Source organism: Dryobates pubescens, chromosome 5, assembly GCF_014839835.1.
Source record: "Dryobates pubescens isolate bDryPub1 chromosome 5, bDryPub1.pri, whole genome shotgun sequence".
NCBI classification, from domain to species: domain Eukaryota; kingdom Metazoa; phylum Chordata; class Aves; order Piciformes; family Picidae; genus Dryobates; species Dryobates pubescens.
In genome coordinates, this window is record NC_071616.1 from 8213828 (window position 1) to 8238462 (window position 24635).

Here is a 24635-nt window from a genome sequence, read left to right on the forward strand (position 1 = left end):
ATCTTCCCCAATAAAAGAAATATCTGAAAAAATGATTAATAAATCATTAACTAGTTTCCTAGTAAGTCTTCCTCCTCCAGTGAACTCCATGGATAGTCATTCAACAGCTGTCTATGAAAGATGTGTATGAGGAGCAATGTAAGTCTTTTTGCTTTGTTTCAGTCCAGGCAAAACAAATCAAATGTCTACTACTTTTAAGAGGATTGAAAAGTCTCACCTTAAAACAATAAAAAAAACCCCACAATACTCTGCCTCCTGTTTTGTGTATTTATTAACTACTGTATCCAACTATTAAAAAGAACAGTTTCCTTGCAGTTCATCTGCCACCTCAAAAGATACATAAGCTAGTAACAATACTGCGCTCAGAATGAGCCTATGCACCTACATGATTATACAGAACAAACCAATTACTCTGGAAGTAGTACACTATAAAAGATTGAGCTAGTTGCTGAAGCAGTTCTCAGGTTTGGGGGAAATTCCACAAAACTAGTAAAAATTCAAAGGATAAAACCTAAAACCAACCACTATTTACCTTCACAAATTCCACAGCAAAAAGTTTTTTGTATTCCATTTCCATGAAAAAACTACTGAAGATAAGCTCATGAAGAACCTTCCTTGCCCCTGTGAAGAGCCAACACAATGCATGTCACTTCACCATGCTAAGATGCAAATTTTTGTGGAAAAGAGGAACAGATTTTTTAGTTATAATTTAAGATCATTAAAAGCCTTGAAATGGCTACCAAGTATATGAACAAAGTCATTAATATGCAGAGGGGGACTGTTAACATTTACTAGTATGCTCTGAAAACATGGGGTAAGCATCAAGTCACTCAGGCTACCTCTAGTGAAAAGATTCTTCAAAATACATTAAACAGGAAAGATTTAGGAGGCAAAACACCAATTATTTATCTCAGCTGTAAAAATAAAAGCTGTATAAAACCTGTAATATAGGAACTATAAAGAAATTTAACTCCACCTGCACAGAACTCGGTTACGTTTACATATTTGTTCTACACATGGAAAATTAATTTGCCTCTTCAGTTTACAGCAACATGGATACACAAACCTTTATGCAGTTTTGCATCCCACAGCATCAATTTGCTTATGAAGCATGGCTTCTCAGATCCAGCTTCTTCTTGAAGACATATTTGACAGAAGATCTGGCGAAAGTCACCTACAGAGATAAAATTATTCATCTGTACAAGAATTTTTTGGTAATTAAGTGAGCCAAGAAATTCAAAATCACAAAATTCCGTTCTTAAAGCAAATTTAAAACACACATAAGTACAAATTATTTTTTAACCATTTACTCAGTGAATATATGCCCATGAACTTCAACTATTTGCTTACTGTTATTATCTACTTCATTTAATAACTCTACTGATGCAGAAGAGTAGTTTCAAATGAAAAGCATTTAGGCAGTTTTGCAAAGCAGATCCATCAGAAGAGTTCACTATATCAACACAGAAATGCACAGGCTAGGCAAGTCTACACTGGTCCCTGTAAGTCAAACTCTTGTGGAGTTTCAGAACATTATATGAACATTACATGGTAGGTGCATACCTTCTTGCATACAGTACTTGCTGAAGCACGTTTGGAGATCAACGTGCAAGTCACGCAGGTACAACACCACTCAGGTTTTTAACAGAAACGGTATTAGCAGAGTCATAAGTTGTCTTCAAAACTACAGGCATCATTAAACACCCACATGTTTATTTGCTTTTACTGACACTAATTAATCACAGTTATCAAATCTTAAAGAGAAATTAATTCAAGCAGAGGATGCATGATATTCTGGACCATCTGGAGATGCTCTGCAGATTTCATCTAGCACTGGAAAAAGCAGCTAAAAATTTTAAGCAAGAGAAGTCAGTAAAGTAGAGCATATGATGCTGAAACAAAACTTACAGAGGAACAGATGTAGCTCATGCAAGCAGAGACATGCATTTTAGCAAGAAGGAACAGAGAAGTACTGCTGTTCATAATCATACTGATGTACATCAGCACTCATACCACTGTATTTATTCACTAACTAGGAAGAATGTGTAAGTAATTATGAAATACCATCTATAAGACTACTAAGGACATTTCTTTCAGAGAATTAGTCATTCAACTACTGACATGGCTTTACCATAACAGAAATCAGTTATACTTACTGGAATAGCTCATAAGCTTGTTCAGCCAAGAACCAAGGCGCAAGGCAAACTTCTGGTGAGCCATGACGTCAGCGTGCAGAACCTCCACGTGAAGTGGTCGTTGAGAAACATTTTCAGAATGCCTCTAGGAGTCAGGTAAAATATTTGTAAATATAAAATAAAGATAATACAGATTTTTATGTTGCTCTTTACCACCCAATAATTCTCCCAAGAAAACAAAAAAAAATCAGCACAGAACAAGATAAAGACTGTACAGCAAGCTGTACAGTAAGTCTTCAGTATTAATAATAGTGATGTTGATTTCTTTTTTAAATGAGAAACATTTTTTAGGTTACCTTAATTTCTTCTTTTGCTTCCTGACAAGATGCATAATGTCCTGCCTTAACAGCTCTACGACCCTGTTTAAAGAAAACATTGAGCATGAAACCAATATAAATCTCAGTCTGTCACAAGCCTGATCCCCACTGTGTTTTATATATGAAAGCAAAACGGGGACCAACATCACTTATGACGCTTTTAGACATCTAGAAGCAAGTCAAAGTTAACATCATGAACTTTAGAAAAAAAAGCTACAGAAGAAAGTAAAGTCTAGGTATCCTAATATTAATAGAGAAGGAAAATTCACATACCCATTAAAACAGAGAACACTTTAAATACAAACTGCATTAACTTTCTTCCTAGCACAAAGTACATTCACACTGAATTGCTCTTCTACCATCTTTCCTACTACTACTTTCTTCTCTATATGAAATAGCAGAGTATATAATAAACATGGGTTTGATAGCTCTTTCAAAGCCAAGAACAGGTACAGCTTAGACCTCGAATTCCACACAGAGGAAATCAGAGATAGAAGCTTCCAAAACAAGGTTTCTATACAGCAGAAGTTCACACAAGAGGAGAGGAAGTAGCTGTTTGCAGTGGAAGTGCTACAATTAAAACAATATAACCTCAACCTGTGCTGTAGCATGTGCTTTGTAAAACAAGTGGGATCAACTCTAGACAGAAAATTTAGGTTCCTATCAAAGGTACCTTCATAATGGAAGCCTTCCTCTGTAAGCATGCATGTATAAACATATTTTAGGAAACCTGCTTGGCAAGATTTGCAATTACGTAAGATTGACACTAATGACATGCAAATAACCTCTCACTGCCAGAAAAATACAAAACCAGAGCCTTTGCATATTAAAAAAAGTCTGATGTTAGCAGGAGGGTTTGTATGTAAATATAGTAATATATACAGACTTACAGACAAAGTTTCTCTGTGTGCAAACAGGTAAATTGTTTGCTTTTGTGACGTAAAAACTATTACTGCAATTAACTTAATTCAAACGCTGATCATGCTTCCCCTCCAGAGAGGAGGAAGAAGACTTTTCAAATGAAGTCTGAGCCAGCAGAAGTACTAACTCTTGCAAAATCTAAGTTACCTCTCTTATTAAATAAGTGAATCTGCACATTGCTGACTTGTACATTTTCCAGACAAATACTGTTAAAATAATACTATTCATCTCAGCTGAAGGAAAAAAAAAGGAAAGAAAGAAAATGTAGCAAATATCAAAGGAACAACCTCAGATAGACATGCTGCTTTCTTTCTCAAAAAACAGAATTTTTGTCCTGAAGAAGAAAAGTTAATAGTTTAACTTAATCAGCACTTCTTACAAGAAAGTTTTTACTCTGCCACATGCCTTTATCTACTTACTTGTTCCAGCACCCCAGAAAGATTTTATGATCAAGAGACGCTAGTAATACTTCTTAGTGATTAAAAAGTGACTCACTCTCATACCCAAAATGCACTAACCTCTTTATCTATGGCAGTGGTATGCAACTGGGCTTCACCAAGTTCACAGCCTAGTGCCCTTTGCAGGCTATAGATGACATGATCGTAAGAATGATGTTCGTCATTGAAAAGGACACAGTAGTAGCTGTCTGCTTTCTCTCTACTGGGAAAAAGCCAACAAGTCATCATAAGAATAAAAATTAAATTGTAAATAGTGTCCAATACACTCTACCTCACCATCTATACCAGAGAAAGCTGCAGAAACCATGTGCCACGCAGAAAAGTGATTTTAAGCCATTTAATTATTCCAGTATTGTTTTGTCTTTCTGCTGTTTTCTGATGCCATTTGTCTTTTTAACATTACATTCAACCATCTTTCTCCATTTTCATAGAATCATTAAGTGTTTTGGGTTCAATGGGACCTGTAGAGGTTATCTAATCCCATCACCCTGCAGTAAGCATGGACAAATTCAACTAGATCAGCCCGCCCAGAGTTTTGTCCAACCTGACCTGAAATGGTTCCAGGGATGGGACATCTCCCACCTCTCTGGGTAATCTGTGCCAGCATTTCACTACCTTCAGTGTAAATAATTTCTTCCTTATATTCAATCTAAATCTCCCTTCTTTTAGTTCAGACCCTTGCCCTGGTGCATCAGACCCCACTAAAGCATTTGTCCTCAGCTTTCTCATAGGTCCCCTTTAAGTACTGAAAGGCTGCCGTAAGTCACCCAGAGCCTTCTCTTCTCCGGGCTGAACAACCCCAACACTATCAGCCTTTCTTCACAGCAGAGGTGCTCTGGCCCTCTATCATTTTTGTGCTCCTCCTCTGGATCCCCCCAGTCCAGTGGGTTGATGTATTTCGTGTGCTGATGACCTAGCAGTTCAGGTAGTGTCCCACCAGAGGAGTGGGGAGAATCCCATTCCCTCAACCTGCAGGCCATGCTGCTTTTGATGGAGTCCAGGATAGCTTTCTGGGCTGTGAGCACATATAGTTGGCTCATATCCACCTTTTCATCCACCAATATCCCCAAGTCCTTCTCCCTAAGGATTTTGGAACTAATATTTGCATGAGCATAATACAGATCATAGGCAAAAATTCTCAAAGTTTCTAATGCCATGAAGAGAAAGCTGAAAGTACTCCTTACCTAACTGTGAGCTCTGGAGGCAGTTCCTTCTCTTCTTCCCATATAAGCATATCTACAATGTATTTTATCACAGAGGGAAACACTCTCCTAGAGTGCTCCATAATTTCTTCATTCAACTGACATTCTGAATTCTGCAAAACAGAAAATAATATTAATAGAGAAAACAAAAGTAAGAAAGTTGGGGGGGGGAAGGGGCTCTTAGTAGTATTCTGACAGTTTTATAACCTCTTTTTTTAATTTATCTAGTTTTTATCTAGGAATAAACTATGAAAAGTCTCACCAGATGTGTTATAAAACTTTTTTAAGTTTCAAAAAGCTGGTTAAGAGCTTTCTTTACAAAGGTATTTGCCTGCTCTGTACAGACATTCCATCAAATATTTATGACACTCCTTGAACAGAACCCTAATAGCTGCAAGAAAATCTCTTCTTTTCAGAGATCCCATTCCAGAGCTAGAAATCATCCAAAATATCCCTGTGAACCCACATATTTCCCATCCTCCTGGAAAAAGCTCTTTAAGTGAATTGTTGACATCACATAACATTATTAATCCTTTCCATAAGCATTGAAACAGGAGAGAAATTAAGGTTGTAAGCAAATGATTACCAAATCTGCACTTAGGATTGAAGCTATCAATATCCAAATACAAGACACACACACACTGCAACAATGTGGTGCCAAGAAGACTTCAGTCCTAAGGTTCTGATGAGCTTCTTCACATACAACCTTCTTTCTGGCATATGCAAATGGCCTATAATGGTACTAGTGTCGGCACAACCAAATCAAATAATTTCATACAAAAATGATGCAGAAATAGAAGTTGGTGTTTTCAAGAGCATTTACACAAAGTTTCTTATCATTTTAGGATCACCCCAACTGGCTACAAAATCAGAATATGTATGTGTTCTCCAGAGTGAGAAAAGATGAGAAACAAAAGATACTTTCCAAGAATTAAGATTTTTAGGTGAGGCTTCTAATCTCAAAGTACAAAGGGTGCTCACCTCCAAAACGTACAGCCTGACATACTAAACATAAAAGTACAGAGTGATGTGCTTAATATACTAAAGAACTATGTTTTTGAATAATTATATTTATTCATTATTAAATTACATTTAAACTTCCAGGAAAGGAAAATCTTGCTGTGTCCATATTACAGAAAAAGCTGAAAACGCAGTGGAATATTAGTAAAAATGCATTCACACTACCAATTGCTTCCAAAACTCTGAACAGTTTTCTGACCTGATAAGCATTGGAAGAGTCAATTGGAGTCAAGCATACAGTCTAAAAAGTCTGCCAATGAAATCATGGTCTATAAATATCACTGTGTGTACATAATATTAGATAAGCTCTTAGATCATGGTAATTAAGAATGTAAATGTTTGGAGTAATTACTTTTTCCCAGACTGACAAAGCTATCATCATCATAAAGTCTGGAGCAGAAAGAAAAAAGCTGAAGTGCTGAGGATTATTGAACAGAACTAAGTTGCAAATAAACTGATTTTTTTTATTACTTTTTTTTTTCCCAAAAATATTTCCAGAGTTCAGCTTTTCAAGCATTAAGCAAAAGACAGAGCTGGAAGAAAACAGATCTGAAACAGAGCTGGAAGAAAACAGCTACTCCAAACAAGAGCCTTGTAGTAAGACATGCTTATCTCCTTCAGTCTGTGGAAGAAATCAAAAGGAAATCAAATGTCAGACTTTTAAGCTATTAAAAGTGCAGGTAATTCAATGACACCTCTAATCCCATCCACAAAACCAGAAGTCACAGCAAAGTGAAATTAAGACACATCTAGAGCAACGTGAAAGGGTTAAAATCAAGTTGCCTCCAAACCAAGCTTCAGAACACAGAATTGTGGAAGAATGAGCAGAAGCTTGTTGAGATGTCAAAAATTCAAAAATGAGCAACAACCACATTTGCCTGGTGGGGGGAAGGAAGTGCCTGGGAAGTATTTTTACCTTTTCAGACACAAATTCTTAAACTTTTCTGGGTTTGAGAATACATTTAGGCAACGAGCCTAAACTTGTATTTCCAGCGTAGTGAAGACCCGAATTTGGAACCAATAAGGAGCAGATGACTCCTAAAAGCCTGCAGTGGTAATTCTAGAATGAATTATTACCTTACTGAGCACTGTATTACACACATACCAGTGTAAAGCTGGGTTGCTTTGGGTGATGCAAGCTGGAATTAGTATTTTTGTCCAGACACTGTATTTTTGTAATGCTCACCTCAAATCTCAGACATGCTGAACACTCTGGTGTTTAATGCTGTAGCTAGAAACCTGGACTCTACTGAAGGCCTGTTTTCAAAAGGAGGTCATGCTGTAGATCATACTCTAAACTTAATCTACCTTTTAAAAATAGCAGCCAGTTCCTGTTGGGCACAGCAGATAAACATACTGCAAACATACACCTCGTTTGTTCCTATCTGATCAAAGTAAGTTTACAAACACTCTAGCATGATATACCCTCTGCATTTAGAGGCATTAAAGGAATACTGCTCAGGACCATCCAGAAAAGTGTGGGTTTTGCTTGACAAGCATGATATATTTCTGTATTGTCAGAAAACATGCTGGAAAAGAAACATGCAAGACACCTCTTCCAAATGCAACTCAGTTCTTTTATTAAGCACTACATGCTGAGAAACTTCCTACATTATAAATGTCCTTGATTCTCAGAACAGAAAAAACTATGAGGTAGTCCAAATGTTGACAAGCTCCTTCATCATGAAAAAGGAAGATGGTTGTACAATGCAATCTACCAAATAGTTACCTATAGTATATATTCATATACTGCTATAATTCATTAATGTAGTGGTTGAAATTCTGCCCCTTATAGTAAAGCATCTACGTACACTGACAGCTCAGTACCTAAGGATAAGTACTGCACAGCAGAATAGATTTCACTGTAGCAGGAGCAGGTGAACATTTCACAGTGACAAGCTCCAAGAGGTAATCAGATGACCCCTTCTTGGAGCTTCAGCTATTTTTATTTTTACTGCCTTCAGAATCCATCAAGATTCAGGTTTCTTCAGACTGAAGAAATAAAGGAGAACCTCCTTTTTCTGCAAGACCAGTGCTTTTTATTCATTTTCCATTTCATTTTTGCCAGATCATAAAGAACAGCACTTCTGCAACAAAACCCAGGAGGAGTTAGGTGTCTATCTGCAATGGCAAATGCTGAGTTTTTTTTGGTCCTGGTTATCCCAGAAGGCAGGGCTCTTAAAAACAAACACACCAACCAACCCACCCAAATTTACCTGAAACAAGTGATTTGCCTGCTTTAAGAACTACTTATATGCGGCTTTATCAGGTATAATAAGCATGAGACATCCTAGCATAAGAGCTTATTTTTAAAGCTTAGGGAGTTATCTAGTCATAGTGACAGATCAAATACCAGAAGCAACTGGCCAAAAAGGTAAATAATGTGGAAAAGATACAAATAATATTTAAATCAACTAATCATCTGTGATTTATTAACTGCTAGGAAAACAATTACTTGGAAATAACAACTGATTAATACACATAAGCAAAGTGCAAGACACTGCAATTTTCATTCCATTTCAAAGCCAGAAACGCACAGAACAGGTAGATAGAATTGTTTCATTACTTTTGCCCTTTGTTTGGAGGATTTATAATATACAGGTTTGACTCAAAAAATCCAAACCAAGAAAATCTTGATTTGACTCAGTAGGACACGCTGTGTAAATTACACAACCGTTTCACACACAAGAATAAGCAAAATTTATTCTGCAAGCAATGTTCTTACTTCTTTTGCAGAACCTGCTGCTCCAGGCTCATGTTTGGTACACAGTGGTCCAGCCTTCCATGCCTCTGTATCCCCACAGTCACAAAATCCTCCTCCAGTGGAGCTATGCATCTGTGCAACACGTGCATTTCAGTCAGGATACAGGTGCACACACAAACAAAAAAAAAGAGAGAAAAATACAAATATGCATTACTTGGATCAAACACAAGTATAAATACCTCCTCACAGAATACAAGAGGCACTGCAAAACCAATGGGAGTTGCCACAAGATTTTTCCTTTTTTTTTAAATAAAGGGAGACTTACTGGAGGGGGGAACAAACTTTTTGACCAGAAAAAATAAGAATTACAGTTGCCAATGCAAAAACAGTATGCAATTAGAAAGTAGGTGGAAAAGCCTATACCTGATGAATAAACACTTAATGAATGGCAAAAATCTAATTTCACAGTATCACATAGTTTCACTAAGGTTGGAAGAGACCTCGAGGATCATCGAGTCCAATCTGTCACCACAGACCTCATGACTAGACCATGGAACCAAGTGCCACATCCAATCTCCTCTTGAACACCTCCAGGGATGGTGACTCCACCACCTCCCTGAGCAGCACATTCCAATGACGAATGACTCGCTCAGTGAAGAACTTTCTCCTCACCTCGAGTCTGAACTTCCCCTGGCACAGCTTGAGACTGTGTCCTCTTGTTCTGGTGCTGGTTGCCTGGAAGAAGAGACCAACCCCTTCCTGGCTACAACCACCCTTCAGGTAGTTGTAGAGGGCAATGAGGTCACCCCTGAGCCTCTCCAGACTAAACAATCCCAGCTCCCTCAGCCTCTCCTCATAGGGCTTGTGCTCAAGGCCTCTCCCCAGCCTTGCTGCCCTTCTCTGGACACGATCAAGTGTCTTGATGTCCTTCTTAACCTGAGGGGCCCAGAACTGGACACAGTGATTTCTGAGTTTATTACTAAAATCACACAGTATTTTTAATGCCTTCTTCACAAATTACTTGGTAAAGTCTTAAAATTATCTGAACAATAATGTGTGTATATTAAACAGGTATTTAATAGTACCTGCACTTCGAACCAAAGAAAATAAGATATAATCAGCATATAAACGCATTCTTGCTTCTTCACATTACACAAATTCTGACCCTTCACTTTGGCAAAAAGTTCAGGCAAAACTCAGAAATAATCATCCTTACCTTACTCTACATACTCAATCTTTAAATAATAATAAAAATACTAAGCAACCCAATAAAAAGACAGACAAAAGTATGTTAGTTGCTTGAAAGGTTTTAAAATAACCTGATCTAATTAGATCTGCTTTAAACAGGAGGTTGGACTAGGTGACCTCCTTAGGTCCCTTCCAACCTATATTAGTCTATCAATCTATAAAGATTCTGTATTTTTTAGATTGCTCTGTAATCACTATTGTGTATTTCTTCTGGTTTTCATCTTACCTCTCTGTAAGTGTATGTGTGTGTACGGAAGCTATATTTACATTATCCAAGTAGTTCTGTTAAGTCTTGGAATCGGTATAGACAACACATTTTCAGATCAGTGTACTAAGGCTTCCACAGAGAAGCAGAATACTGTATTTTAGTCCCAAGTTATTCTTGAGGTTGCTAGGACCTTCTTCCAATCTCTCTCATTGAAAGACAGCTGGTGAAGGGTGTGAACAGGTCTTATGAGGAGTGCTTGAGAAAACACAGGTTCTTCAGTTTGGAGAAGAGAAGGCTGAGGGGAGACCTCCTCCCCCTGAAAGGAGGCTGTAGCAAGATAAGTGTGAGTTTCTTCTCCCTACTAACAAGGGACAAACGAGGAAATGACCTCAAGCTGCACCAGAGGAGGCTGAAACTGGGTATTAGAAGAAACCTCTCCACAGAAAGTATTATCAACCACTGGAATAGGTTTCCAAGGGAGGTGGGTGAACCACCATCCCTGGAAGTGTTTAAAAGACACAGAGATGTCGAGATAAGGGCTATGGTTTAACACCAAACTTGGTAGAGTAACATAGTAGCTGGGCTCAATGATCTTAAATGTCTTGTCCAACCAAAATAATTCCACAATTCTATGAAACATACCCACTGAAGGGGTTTTATGACCAACTGTCAATATAAGCACAACAAATCTCTTTATGGACACCATGTCAATGAATTGAAGAAATAGTTAAAAGCAGAACAAACAAACACAAAAAAACCAACATTAACCCAATTTTTTTAATTATGAAAGATAATTACATTGAATACATAATAGAATCATGGACTACATCAGGTTGGACACTTTCTTGCCTCATGTGGTAGAGTTAGACCATCTTTAAAAGTGACAATATACTGCTTTCCATTTGTGCCTGCAAGGCAGTTGAAACTACACAGTTCACAATGAAGAGGGCAAACAAATGGGGCCTGGGAACAAAACATCAGATGATGGTCTGGGCCATGAGTTAGCTAAGAATTATTTAGAGAGATTCCCATGATTAAAGCAGGCTCTTCAAAGATAACATAGATTTGGCTCAAAGAGAATCAAAAGGATATCAGAAAGATGATCCAGTTCCAGAAGAGTCCTCTCAGTAAAAAACTGGATGCTTAATGTTTGCTTTAACTTCATCATAGCCCATGCTAAGCACAAAGTAGTTTATGCAGAGGTGGAGGAACAGTGGAAAATTAGGGACTGCATCAGTAACCTTAGTGCTCAACTAATGGCCTTCATTCTAAATTTGCAGGGAGTACCAACAGGACTCAGGACTGTCATTTTCAGTCACAACTTACTGCTCTGACATACAATCTGGTGATACTGCCAAAGAGATTTACACTGTACGCATTCACAAACACTCCCTTGCCCCTTGCATTAGAAAGTTACTGCTCTTAGAAGAGGCTTTACATAGTTAGAAACACAAGATAAAAATAATCAACTCATTAGCAAATCCTTTTTTTTTAATATATAATTATTACTGATTTATAAGCAGTTTATTATATCCTCAAAACATCTTCTCCAAAGCTCCAAGTACAAATTGCAAATTAAAAGATTTTCTCCTACCTTGTACCGGTGGTTCTTGTGAATGCTGTTCTGGAAGCAGTCCATACAGAGTACACAAGTTGGATCAACTGCACAGTCTCTGCAATAGAAAACTGAAACTGAAAAACCTTTCTAAAACAAACACATCAAATTTTGATGCACAAATCGCTGCCCTGAAAAAACACTGAGATTCCAACTACAATAACGTTGGCTACTCGGTGTCACAAGATGAAAGGCAGTCTTGTTAGGCTTGAACCACTTACACAAACCTATTAGATTCTTTCAGACACATTTGACTTTCACTGAGAAAACTTGTTGCTAACATGTTTCTGGTTTTGCCAAGAAAAAGCAGCCATTAAAAACCACAAGGACTCTCAAGTAACCTGTGTTACTGTTTTCAACAACCTGTAGCTAGTTTGCTCATGAACCTTTTGCTACATTTCTACTGAGTAAATTTTCTTGCAATTTTGAAAGCTAGAAAAGTCAGTCACGAATTCCTGCTAGATTAGAATGACCCACTTAAGATATTTAGATCTTAGTATTTCAGTGTCTGCTATTTTAAACGTTTTAGAAGCCTAAAGCAAATGCACATTTCGCTTCAGTTGCAGTAGTAAGTACAGCATTTTGTATAAATGCCAACAAATTTTTGCAGGGAACTCCAACAACAAACAAAAAAGAGACCCCCTTAGAGAAACCCAGCTTTTTCTTTTCAGTATCATACAAGAACTCTGCAGAAGTAGGAACAGAATGATTCCTGCTACTGCAGCACTAAATTGCCTTAATGATAGTTTTCCTTTGTACACATTGTTTTCCCATGTCACATTTACCATGCAGCACCTAGCAAACATGTAAGGACTTCTTTAAAGACTACTCTCCACTCGTACACAACACTACCATGCCTAGAAAAAGCTGAAAAGTGTGTTTAAGTATGATGAAAACCTTACAGTGCAATTTGTGAAGTTTGCAGGGAGTTTTCATCTTGGCATTTAATAAACGCTAAAGGCTGGATTCTTCATCCTTAACATTCGTTTGGTAACTCTTATGACATTTTCTAGGCTTTTAAAATAAGCTGAAAGCTACAATATGGCATAACAAGAGAATAATTTTCCAATCTCAAGAGTTCTGTGACTCTCTATTAACACTAATGAGTTGCTCACAAAGCTGCAAACTTTACATCACAAAGACCTCTGGCTTTTAAATATTACTATATTACCAGTCATACTACTCATATGAGTATTTTTGTATTCATATTAATTACTAAATTGTGTCAAATCAATGGACTGACATCTTTAATATACTCCAGGAGGAAAAATGGGGTGAGTAAAAAGGATCATTGGTCAAAATAGCTACTGCTTAAGCAAAGGACTGACTATGCTCAGAAACACTGGATTCAGTTTTAGGCTTTGAAAGGGTGAGTACTGCATAGCACACAGGCTTTTATGCCTGCTCTCCCTCAGTTCAGGAACAGATCCCATCCTTCTAACCAATGGCTTTCAGTATACCCTCAGTATCTTTACCATCTCCTTCCCCCATTTCTCTGCCAGAGCCTGCTTCTCACAGGCAGTCTTCCTCACACTAAAGGAGTTTGAAATGTGTTACTGTCAGTTAAGCAAATAGCTACCATGACACAAACAATGACTAGTTAGCAGCACAACTAATTTTATTATGTCATGTAGTAACATCTACAGCAACATACCTTCAGTCTTACCTGCAAGAGTATGTTGTCTCCCCTCCTTTGAACACCTTCCCACAGAGCTGAGAGGTTCCACTCTGTTGTAGTTTCTCCAGGAATACATCTGGGTCTTCCCCAAAGAGGTAACATTCCAGAGGGTACAATATTGCTGCCTGCACCATTTCTTCTTGTTTCTCCAACAAGGGGTCCATTTCAGCTGAGTAAATATTTGGCACATGTTTTGCCAAGGACTGTAAAAATGCAGCTTGGAAGCTGAATCTTTCATCGCACCACTACAAGAAAAGTAAACAAACATGTAAATATGAAGAAAATAGGAGCAAGTACTTCTACTGTGGATCAAGAGCTCTTTTCCACATCTGAAGTCTGTTCTGCAAGCAATAACACCCAAGAAACCATTGTTTCCCAAGAAATTATCTGTTTTCCTTGTAGCACCCACCACAACAACCTCTGCTCCCTTGAAGTCTTCTACTGAAACAGTCTTGAGGCAAGAGTTGGCAAGTGCTATGCACCCATGCACTAATTCATTTTCAACTACATGCTTGCCAACTGCCCAGCCAATACACAAATCTTGATGTCTGCTCAGCTGCTGACAAATGCAAAGAGCAGTAGCAGCAGGTTTCCCTGCCTTAGCTTAGGATTAATTCTTTAGACTTCTGACAGTCACAAAATGTGCAACAACTTAACAGTCTTTGAAACTGTTACCCTTCAGTAAAATTTAGTCTTAACTCATCATCAGGGTTCAAGTTACTGAGGGAGAAAGAAGCCCAACTGATTATGTAAGCTTAATGTCCTTGGGAAACCACACTAAAATGCCATTTCACATTTTTAAAATAACACAAATTCTTTTATTGTGACTTGAGGTTCTTAGTTAAGTTCCCAATTTCACTTGCAACTGTTCCAGCTGTTTAAGCAGTTCCCTTCAACTGTTGTACTTCTGTCCCACAAGCCTGAATGTTCTTTCATTATTCAGGAATACCTTTTGGTTTTCCCCATTGCAAATTACAAAGTAAGTTTACCCATCAGGGCTCCTAAAGACAGTCTCCTTTGATTTCTAGCCAAAAAGTTAATTTTTTTCACTTGCCAAAATACAATTTACATGCAACTTTGCAAACAGCTCTAAAGGAACTTTCCTCTAGGTCAGCAAGCAGAGAATGAGCAAAACAATGACCAAACAGTTCAGTCTGGGAGAAGGCTCAGAGCAGACTATTCAACCATCATCTTACTTGAAATGAAAAATAATAATAATGATTATTTCTCATTAAAAATGAAACCCATAAATGAATCAATTGATTTTGTCCCAAAATTGAGAGAGATCATGTACTAAATAGTAGATTTGTAAGGCTACAGCTCCCTTCTTCATTAATTAGAACACTCCTCAAAAAAATAATCTAGAATCACAGAATCAGAAAGGTTGGAAAAGACCTCAAAGATCATCAAGTCCAACCTGTCACCCAACACCTCATGACTACGAAACCATGGCTCCAAGTGCCACATCCAGTCCCCTCTTGAACATCTCCAGGGATGGTGACTCCACCACCTCCCTGGGCAGCACATTCCAATGGCCAGTTACTCTCTCTGGGAAAAACCTTCTCCTCACCTCCAGCCTAAACTTCCCCTGGTGCAGCTTGAGACTGTGTCCTCTTGTTCAGAGCTCCCTTCCAACCGGAACCACTCTATGATTCTATGATTTATGAATATGGGAACCATTTATTTCCATTTTTTCCCCAGCCTGAGTATTCATCTGCTCCCTTCTAACCCCCTTTTGCTTTACTCTTCATTAAAACACATCCTTCAAGCAAGGAGAAGAAGGGAGCAGGTGAGAGAGAGATCGAATCAGAGAAGCACAGAATCTGGATCACATGCAGACTGAAGTGCAGCAGTCCCAGTACTGTGAAAGCCAGATCTGCAAAGGTCATGCAGAAATTGTGCATTTGTTTTCAGAACAACTGTGTCTACCCAAAACAAGTACAAAAAAACTGTCTATATCCAAAATCTAAACAGAAGAAAGAGACCCCATGTTGAAACAGTCTAGATTACAAATAACATCCACTACCCAAAATCTGTTAAAGATTTGTTCCACACTGCAGTCATTCTAAACACTTGTTTTATGGTTTAATATGCCACACTACACTTCCAATATGTTTAGTTCTAGCCTGAGGCTTCTAATGATATTTTGGCCATCAATCTTACTTAGCATTGCCCTTAGGGAGTCCATCACTTCACAGTGATCTGCAAAATCAAAAATTATGGAAGAACATCCAACAGTAGGTACTGATGGAAAAGAAAAAACATAAGTAGCGTGGTCAAGCGGGAGAGCAAATCTGTCCTCAAATCATTTTAGAGTATCTCTGTAAGAGCAAATTGACCAGTCAGCTCTGATTTCTTGAATCAACAAGCATTCAACCCATCCTCAAATACCTGAAAACGCAGATTCATCAACTGAAGGGAAACACTTCTAAGTTTCAATTCTAACAAAACTTCTAAATCAAGAACAGATTCATTATTTGACCAACATGCACCATTCTGATCACTAACATGTCAACATACACATGCATGTAATATATATGCATTAGAATAGAATAAACCAGGTTGAAAGTGACCTTCAAGATCATTGTGTCCAACCCAACATTCAACACCATCTAATCAACTAAACCATGGCACCAAGCACCCCATCCAGTCTCCTCCTAAACACCCCCAGTGATGGCAACTCCACCACCTCCCCGGACAGCCCATTCCAATGGGCAATCACTCTCTCTATGAAGAATTTCTTCCTAACACCCAGCCTAAACCTCCCCTGGTGCAGCTTGAGACTGTGTCCTCTTGTTCTGGTGCTGGTTGCCTGGGAGAAGAGACCAACTCCCACCTGGCTACAACCTCCCTTCAGGTAGTTGTAGAGAGCAATAAGGTCTCCCCTGAGCCTCCTCTTCTCCAGGCTGAGCAACCCCAGCTCCCTCAGTCTCTCCTCATAGGGCTTGTGCTCCAAACCCTTCCCCAGCTTTGTTGCCCTTCCCTGGACATGTTCCAGCAACTCAACATCTTTCCTAAACTGAGGGGCCCAGAACTGGACACAGTACTCAAGGTGTGGCCTAACCAGTGCGGTGTACAGGGGGAGAATGGCCTCCCTGCTCCTGCTGGCCGCCATTCACTCAAATACATAGGTATGTATTTACTTTCACATATTCACAGCGCTAAGGAACAAATTGAAATGGAAACAAAAATTGCCAACTGACTTGTTTTAAAGAAGTTGTTCAAACTTCTCAACTATCTAGCAACAATTTAAATAAAGATTACACTTAGCTGGGCCACGAACACAGCAAATTGTAAAAAAGCAACTGGAAATTAATACCAAATTTATCAAACATAACACCACCTTGAAAGATGAGATCCTAGACTTCACTAGGGGTTCTCAGAAAGAGATCAAATTGAAAAAGGTAACTTAAAACTGAATTCCTTAATCATATGTGCCTATTTTATGTTTGACTTAAGATGAGCAGAAGCAAATTATTCCTATCATAGTTTAACTCCTTAATTCAGTGTTCCTCCTCACACATGGTTCCTCCTGTAACTTGTTTCAACTCACCTATACTGCACTATGGCTTTAGCCAGCTGTCCTCCAAATTTGGTTACTGTTTTTGTTCAAATAGGGGGTGTGGGACATGACCTCTTGGCATGTTCTCTTTCCAAAGCACAAGGGAATCCCAGTCTGTAGCTCTTCTATCTTAGTGTGTTCCCAAGAGGCTGCGAGTTTAGCTTCTGTGTTGTTGGAACAGAACACATCATAGCTTCAAGAAACAGAGCTAAGCTTTCCTGAAAATCTGCCAGAAGTGTAGAATGGGTTCTCACACAGTCTTAACTCAGAAGCATTTCAAACATTCTTGTGCAAAGCTTTTAATTCCATTTAAACATTGTCCAGAGAAGGAAGGACAGGAAGCAGGGAAGAAGAAGGAAAAAGGGAAAAGAGAACTCTCTCAAGTAGGCTGGCTGCCTTCTGATAAATACAGTAAATTACATCTTCAATCTATATACCACCCCAGGAAATATCTATTGTATTCACAAAAGAAACAAGAATATTCTTTTCCTTCTTTCCAAAAGCTCCACTAGGCTAAACCTCAGACCTATCCCAGACCATGTGTCTCCTAAGAGAAGTGATTGACTCCTTGCATCAAAAGCTGTTTAGTATACTATATTCAACTGCATAAAACTACAAACAAAACCATTACAAATATAGAAGCTGCCAAATAAAGCACGCTCCCAAGTTCAGACTGACTGCTGTCTTGGTCCTCTTGTGCACACATACTGAAACTAAAGTTTTAATACCTTGATTAACCCTCTAAGTAGTTCCACCTCCCCTCTGCTCACTCACTCCTTTACCCAAGCACATACCCATCAAGTGCTCAGTTGCTATAGATATAGATATAAAAAACACACTTACAAATTAACCAAGTTTTTGTAAAAGTGGCTAATTTGTATGTGGCACTTGGTGCCATGGTTTAGTAGTCATGAGGTCTTGGGTGACAGTTTGGAGTCTTTGAGGTCTTTTCCAACCTTACTGATTCTATGCACAGGATGAGCGGGGATGCTAGAAGAGCCTCTGAGCTGTTCAAGACAGCTGCAAGCAGCCACAGGGCTCACACTGCAGCTTCCTGCCCAGCACAGAAACCAGTTTCCTTAAGAGCCTGCGAAAAGACCTCAAAGATCATCAAATCCAACCTGTCACCCAACACCTCATGACTACTAGACCATGGCACCAAGTGCCACGTCCAATCCCCTCTTGAACACCTCCAGGGATGGTGACTCCACCACCTCCCTGGGCAGCCCATTCCAACAGCTAACAACTCTCTCTGTGAAGAACTTTCTCTTCACCTCCAGCCTAAACTTCCCCTAGCACAGCTTGAGACTGTGTCCTCTTGTTCTGGTGCTGATTGCCTGGCAGAAGAGACCAACACCCTCCTGGATACAACAACCCTTCAGGTAGTTGTAGACAGCAAGAAGGTCTCCCTTGAGCCTCCTCTTCTCCAGGTTAAACAATCCCAGCTCCCTCAGCCTCTCCTCATAGGGCTTGTGCTCAAGGCCTCTCCCCAGCCTTATTGCCCTTCTCTGGACATGTTCAAGCGTCTCAATGTCCTCCTTAAATTGAGGGGCCCAGAACTGGACACAATAGTCAAGATGTGGCCTAACCAGTGCTGAGTACAGGGACACAATGACTTCCCTGTTCCCGCTGGACACACTATTCTTATGCAGGCCAGGATGCCATTGGCTTTCTTGGCCACCTGGGCAAGAAGAAGCAGAGGCCATGAGATAATGCAATTAACATTCTTGAAATTAATTAGCATATTTTTCTTCCCTGCCTCAAATCAAACAGAATTTTTCAAAGCACAGAATCTACTATCCCAGGAACTTCAGGGTGTTAAAATGGGAGTTTACTCTATTTTTCTGTCACACAAGCACTACGTAGGTGTCATGATGTGTTTCAAATTCTCTGAGAAAGTACAGCCAGTAGAGAATATAAACTCAAAAAAAGACCATTTGGAACTCAATTACAAAGTATCTGTTCCTGACATTCCTCGAATGGCTCCATGGTGTAGCAGCCATGTTCTACTCTGCTCAGCATATTGCTCCTTACACTGAAAGAAGCAAGTTTGGTTTCAGAAGTTATTTCCTAATGGCACAAAATGGATAACACTGACGACTCTCTAACACTGTCGACTCTCTAACACTGTCCTAACAAAACATCAACTCTGACCTGAAAACATAAAAGAACTCTTTGATCTCCGCATCATTTTAACTCTGACCCCTAAGCCAAAGCAGGGTGCCAATTAATGTTAAAAGATGCTTTAATGACGCAGGTGTTTGCCTACTGGGAATGAGACTCATAACAACAGTGCACACTACTGTCTACAGTTGAATCTGCCTTTATTCCAGTAGTCTCCAACAACTACCTGTTTAGCTGAAACAGAGCAAACCAGTGACAGAACCAGCAGCATCACTGGTGACTGTTTCAGCAGCTGGACAGCTAAAACTCATGTCATCTTCTGGGTAAACAAGGCAGAGAGCCAGAATGTTCAAGCTCTTGAAAACTGCAGGTCAGGTATCAGTTTTAAATCAGCCATCTCCAAAATCACAAGAGTGTTTTCCGTTTATGAGGGCAAGTGCACAGAGGTGCCCAGGGAAATATATGAAGGCGGGGGGGGGAGAAGAAGAAAACCCAACAAAAACACAAGCAAAACTCTGCTTTTTTTTATTAACTGCTGTGTACTAAAACTTGTCTTGCAACCACTCAATGTTCCAATTATCAGGAGTTTTAAGACCCATTGTATATGTAGTCTAATTCTGCATTGAATTAACATGTAATAAATTTCAGGTGAATCTACCCCTACTTAGCACTCACTTGGCATCTCCCACATTCTTTCCTTTTTACACACTAAACCCAAGCTGTTTATCTCTAGCTTCTCCACTGCTCTGGGATCCAGAAGCCACAGTTGCGTGCTATCAGGAACATCCACCTGGAGCTACCTTCCCCTGGTGCCACAAACCTTTCCCAACACTGTAACTACTACAGCAGAATTACAGCCACCGTAATTTGTGCATTTAATGTCGACTTGACAAAAGATGATCCTTTCACAGGGCACTCCTGCATTAACAAAAGTCACAAAAATGACCAAGAAGATAAGCAAACGTGAAAGCAGACTACAGAGAAAAGAAAAAACTAGCATTGTTTAATGCCACAGGAAAGGGAAAGCACTTAAGAGGAGTGCTAAATATAAGGATGCCAGGAGGCCCATGGCAATGCTCCAGTTACCTGTTGCAGCTTCATGGACTCCACCACTTCTTGGATGATGATCAAGTGCACACTATACACTGTTCTGCTAATACACTGCACTGTTCTAAAAACAGTGGCTTTGACTGTATGCAATTCAAGACTTATACAGCAGCATATGCTGGTTTACCTAAAGATTAATTTTTAAACTAATTTAGCCTAACAAAGTGATGTAAAAATATATGGACACGTCACCTGGTCTGAAAAGGGTAGTTCAGTTCCAAAGAGGCTAGACCTAAAACTGGAAGAAGTCATAAGATGCCTGACTGAGATTTCATTAGTCTCAAGAAAGGACTTGCATATAAATATCCCCTCCTCATCACTACTTGATTACAACATGGCTACAGAAGCAAGGCTCCTCATATGCGTATTCTCAACTATGTAAGAGTACTGAATGACACAATTTGAGATGTAACATACATTACAATTCACAAGTGCCTGTATCATGCTTTGCTTTCTAAGATTAAAATTCAAACTCTGGGTTTTTTCAGCCTTTAAAGGAAATGTCCTAATAATTAAGCTCTTCTCTTCTTCTACACCACTACCCACTTACATCTATACCTCTGGTACAGGAGTACTGACTGATGACAAAAGATTGGACTCCTGAAAAAGTCTCTTTTCTTGATAAATATTACTGAAAAGTTATACACATACATCAATGGTTTTGAAGATTTAGTATAAAATTTAAACTTTATTTTAACATAAAAGCTATAGAAATAGTTTTTATATATATAAACCCTGCTTGTACACTCCACACGGACATCAAAGCAGGCAAGTGGAACTTGTTTAGAATACAGATGGACAAACAGCCAAAGGGCTGAAACCAGCCTGCAAAGCAGGCTTTTATTAGGCCACCAGCAAAGCCTGCTAGCCAACTAGACAAGCCAAGTCCAGCCCATTGGCCAGCCAAGCAAACTGTGGATGCCATTGGGAAAGAAAAGAAAGTAATCTTAAATTTGGTAGACAGGGCTTACTATTAGGTCAGTGGCAGTGCAGCCCAAATCCAGCCCTGTTTCTTTCAGAGTAAGTCTCCTCAGGAAGCAATACAGCCATGACAGCAGAGGGCTGAGACTGGTCTTGACAACTAATGCAGTGAAATGCCAACTACAGTCACTCAACCCAAAGAGCTGGAGTTCTGTGAACAGAAACAACCACCAACTCGGGTTGGGTGCAAAAGAATGTAACACCTGAGTCATCACCATGCATTGTGGAATCAGGCCAGCTCCTGCAGAACCATTCAGGTAATCCTGCATCATGCACCCAGCACTGAGAAGGTTTACTATTCCCACAGCCAGGTACAGTGCTGCACTGTAACCACAGCACCCAAAGCCAGAGGGGAAAAAGGAGAGCAAGAGTCAATTTAACCGATCTGACAATGAGACAGATCTGACAAGTTCATTAAGGCTGGAGCTCCCTCCACTCAGCCAGCTGTTTCTGCTCCACACTCCCTCAACTTCCAATTCTAGCACCACAGTGAAAGAACATTCAAACCAGCTGTGCACAGTGAAAACACAGCTCAGTCAGGATACATTACTTCCACCTAACTAATACCATCTTTAGTACAGCAGTAAACTGGGTGTACTTCCAGATTACAGCTTTCTCAGGCATCAGTATAAGCAGGTTTGTAGTCTAACTTCAGGAACACTGTCTGATCCAACCTCTGTGCATACCCTTAGCTCCCCTTCTCCATTAATATAATACCCTCAACCCATACAACCTATGAAGATTCCTGCAGCTTGCTTGGATATATAGCAGACAACACAGCCCAAATGCCCACCCACCTCTCCTGGAACAACAGTAGTTCTGGAACTAAGACTCTCAATTGGCTAAAAGCGCATAAAAAATAAGACACCTTACCAGACCAGCAATCAATTTTGAGGAGCTGAAGAGCTCTTCAGCATCTTTCCCCCTGTTTTCCACAATACCACTATTACCAGTTTTATGCATTGCTTAGGCTAACTCAGCCTCTTACACTCCCAAACAAAGAAAGGTTGATTGCATTGCTTTTGCTGCTGATTGCAACTACCACCCTCAGTATCTCTGACTCTATACATGGCTATCAAGCTGAAGGCAGGGTCTGATTAAGGTCACATTTTTGACACTATAATGCAATTGAATTACCTTTTTACTACTTCAAAAATCAAGCTGTTTCTAACATAGAAAAACAAAAGTCACACATGTTATTCATGTGTATTCATACTCTTATGGTCACATTCCACATTAGATAAGGCTCTGTATTCAGAGGCTGCATCCTTAGGATTTGCAGATTCCCTTTCAATTTTGAGAGGTAGAGCACAATAATGGTTGTAGGCTTAGCACTGCCAGAGGAACTCCATGAGTAAACATGTCCCTATATATATATGTTCCTGGGTTTATTAATGGTGTGCAGCATCACAAAGCTATTCCAGAGGCTTGACATACTATACAGTCAAGTTGTTACAGAAAAATGTTAACATAAAACATAAGGTTTCTGATTGCCCGCTCAGACTCCCTTTCTTAAACTGAAAGCCTTTGGGCAACACCATAATCACAAGGTTGCAAAGAAAAGCACAGATACCCCTCACCTACTAGCACTAGAGTTATTCAGCACCTAGCTGTGCTCTGTAAGGGCTTCAATAAAAGCCCTAAGTGATTAAAGTAATTCATAGAAAAAATAGAGTAATTTGGTTCAGCAATTAACTGTCGCCATCTATGGCTTCACTAAGTTTCACTATTTGGTGCTTCGTTCACACCTCTGTAGAACAATAATCTGACATTCAGCCTGCATACTAAAGTCACATTTAGTAATAAAGGTAAGGTCAGAAAAAGGCTAAAATAAGCATGTATACGCCACAATGGTTTAAGAACGCAGGACAGCCTTTGACGCTTTCTTAAGTTTGATCTGATTTAATTACGCAGATCAAAAGAAAACACGGCACCGCGAAGCGGAGATGGTGCGATGAGCTGGCACCAAGTGGCTTCCCTCCGGGCCGTCTGACTGAGGGTCGCCGGGCCCAAGGCTCTCCGGGGTCGCAGCCAGTCCAGGCCGCCGAGCCCAGGGCTGTACCCAGCAGCGGGCTGGCCGCTCTCGTCCTCCCATGCCCCGTGCTCCAGCCCCGCAGCCCGCGACGCTGTCGCGCCTCGGCAGGTGTCGCCGCCAACACCCGCCGGTAACAGGGACGCACAATAGCGCGTCCCGCCCCTCCGCGGCGCCGTACAGCAGCCCCGCCACGGAGAAGACAGCCGTCACGGAGGACTCGGCCTCCCCAGCACCGCCCCTCCGGCAGGGGAAGCCTGCTCCCTCTGCGGCCGGCAGCGGGACGCACCGCGGCTAGCAAAGCCCTGCTTAGCGGCGGGGGAGCAGGACGGAGATAGGGGAACCGCGTCGCCGCACAGGGCTGCATTCTAACCATGGCTCGCTCCTGGGGCCGCACAGGAATCCGACCGCCCGCTGCTCCCGCTGCTCCTACTCCAGGCCCTCCGTCGCCTCCGTCCGCCATTTTGAGAGCGATGGACGCGGCCGGCGACGCCGTCAGCGCCCAGACGGAGCCACCGCAGTCCACTCGACCGCCGCGCCGCCTCTCGCCGCGTCCACAGCCCGCCCCCTACAGCGGTTCTGCCACACTGCGCAGACGCCTCCCGACGTGCGCGCATGCTCTCAGGCGCCGAATCATTCTGGGTTCGGGGGCGAATTGGGGAAGGGGTCGGCGGTGTTATAGAATGTGCTCCTTATGCTGGAGGCGACAGGGCAGAGAAGGCTGGTGAGTGAGAGCAGGAGATGTCTGGTAGTTCAAGGTTGCGAGGCGAATCAAATGCCGTCCTCATGGTCCGGCCAGGCTTTCTCAGGGGCGCTGTGAGGGACTGGGGAGGTCCGCATCCGTCCGGCAGCGCCTCCGGCCTTCTAAGGGAAGCCGAAGCAGAACACTTCCCCAGGATGAGTCTGGACTGTGGGCAGGCGAAACATCTGTTGATCCTGCTTGCAGAGTTCTATGGATGAAGTTCATTTGCGAGCACTTAAAGTGCATAGTGTGGCTGTCTGCATTAATATCAAGATAATTGCTGAAGCAGTTTTCATAAACACTGATGTGGAGTCACACTCCTCCTGCAGATGTGGCATACGTCTCCCATTTGGGCTAAGGCATGGCAAAATTGTGATGAACTTTGTGGAACAGGAGGGAACAGTGATTTTATGGAGCAGGGGGGGAGAAAGTAAGATCATCAAGGCTGTTACTGAACACATTAATTAGGTGCATGCCAGATTTCCAAGGTCAACATTTTTGCGCCACACCTCCTTGCTACA

The 24635-nt window shown here is 40.6% G+C and overlaps 1 protein-coding gene across 1 annotated transcript in view; it reads right to left on the reverse strand.

The window, feature by feature from the left end:
• Positions 1–23933, reverse strand: part of UBR1 (ubiquitin protein ligase E3 component n-recognin 1) — a 68053-nt gene extending 44120 nt beyond the window's left edge. The window contains exons 1-10 of the mRNA XM_054161528.1: positions 23746–23933; positions 13555–13811; positions 11868–11946; positions 8839–8949; positions 5076–5206; positions 3952–4090; positions 2492–2554; positions 2157–2280; positions 1067–1174; positions 533–621 (exon numbers count right to left, since the gene is read on the reverse strand). Coding sequence (XP_054017503.1) covers positions 533–621; positions 1067–1174; positions 2157–2280; positions 2492–2554; positions 3952–4090; positions 5076–5206; positions 8839–8949; positions 11868–11946; positions 13555–13811; positions 23746–23835 — 1191 coding nt within the window. The 5' untranslated portion in view covers positions 23836–23933. The remainder of the gene's footprint in view (positions 1–532; positions 622–1066; positions 1175–2156; positions 2281–2491; positions 2555–3951; positions 4091–5075; positions 5207–8838; positions 8950–11867; positions 11947–13554; positions 13812–23745) is intronic.
• Positions 23934–24635: the final 702 nt, after the last annotated feature.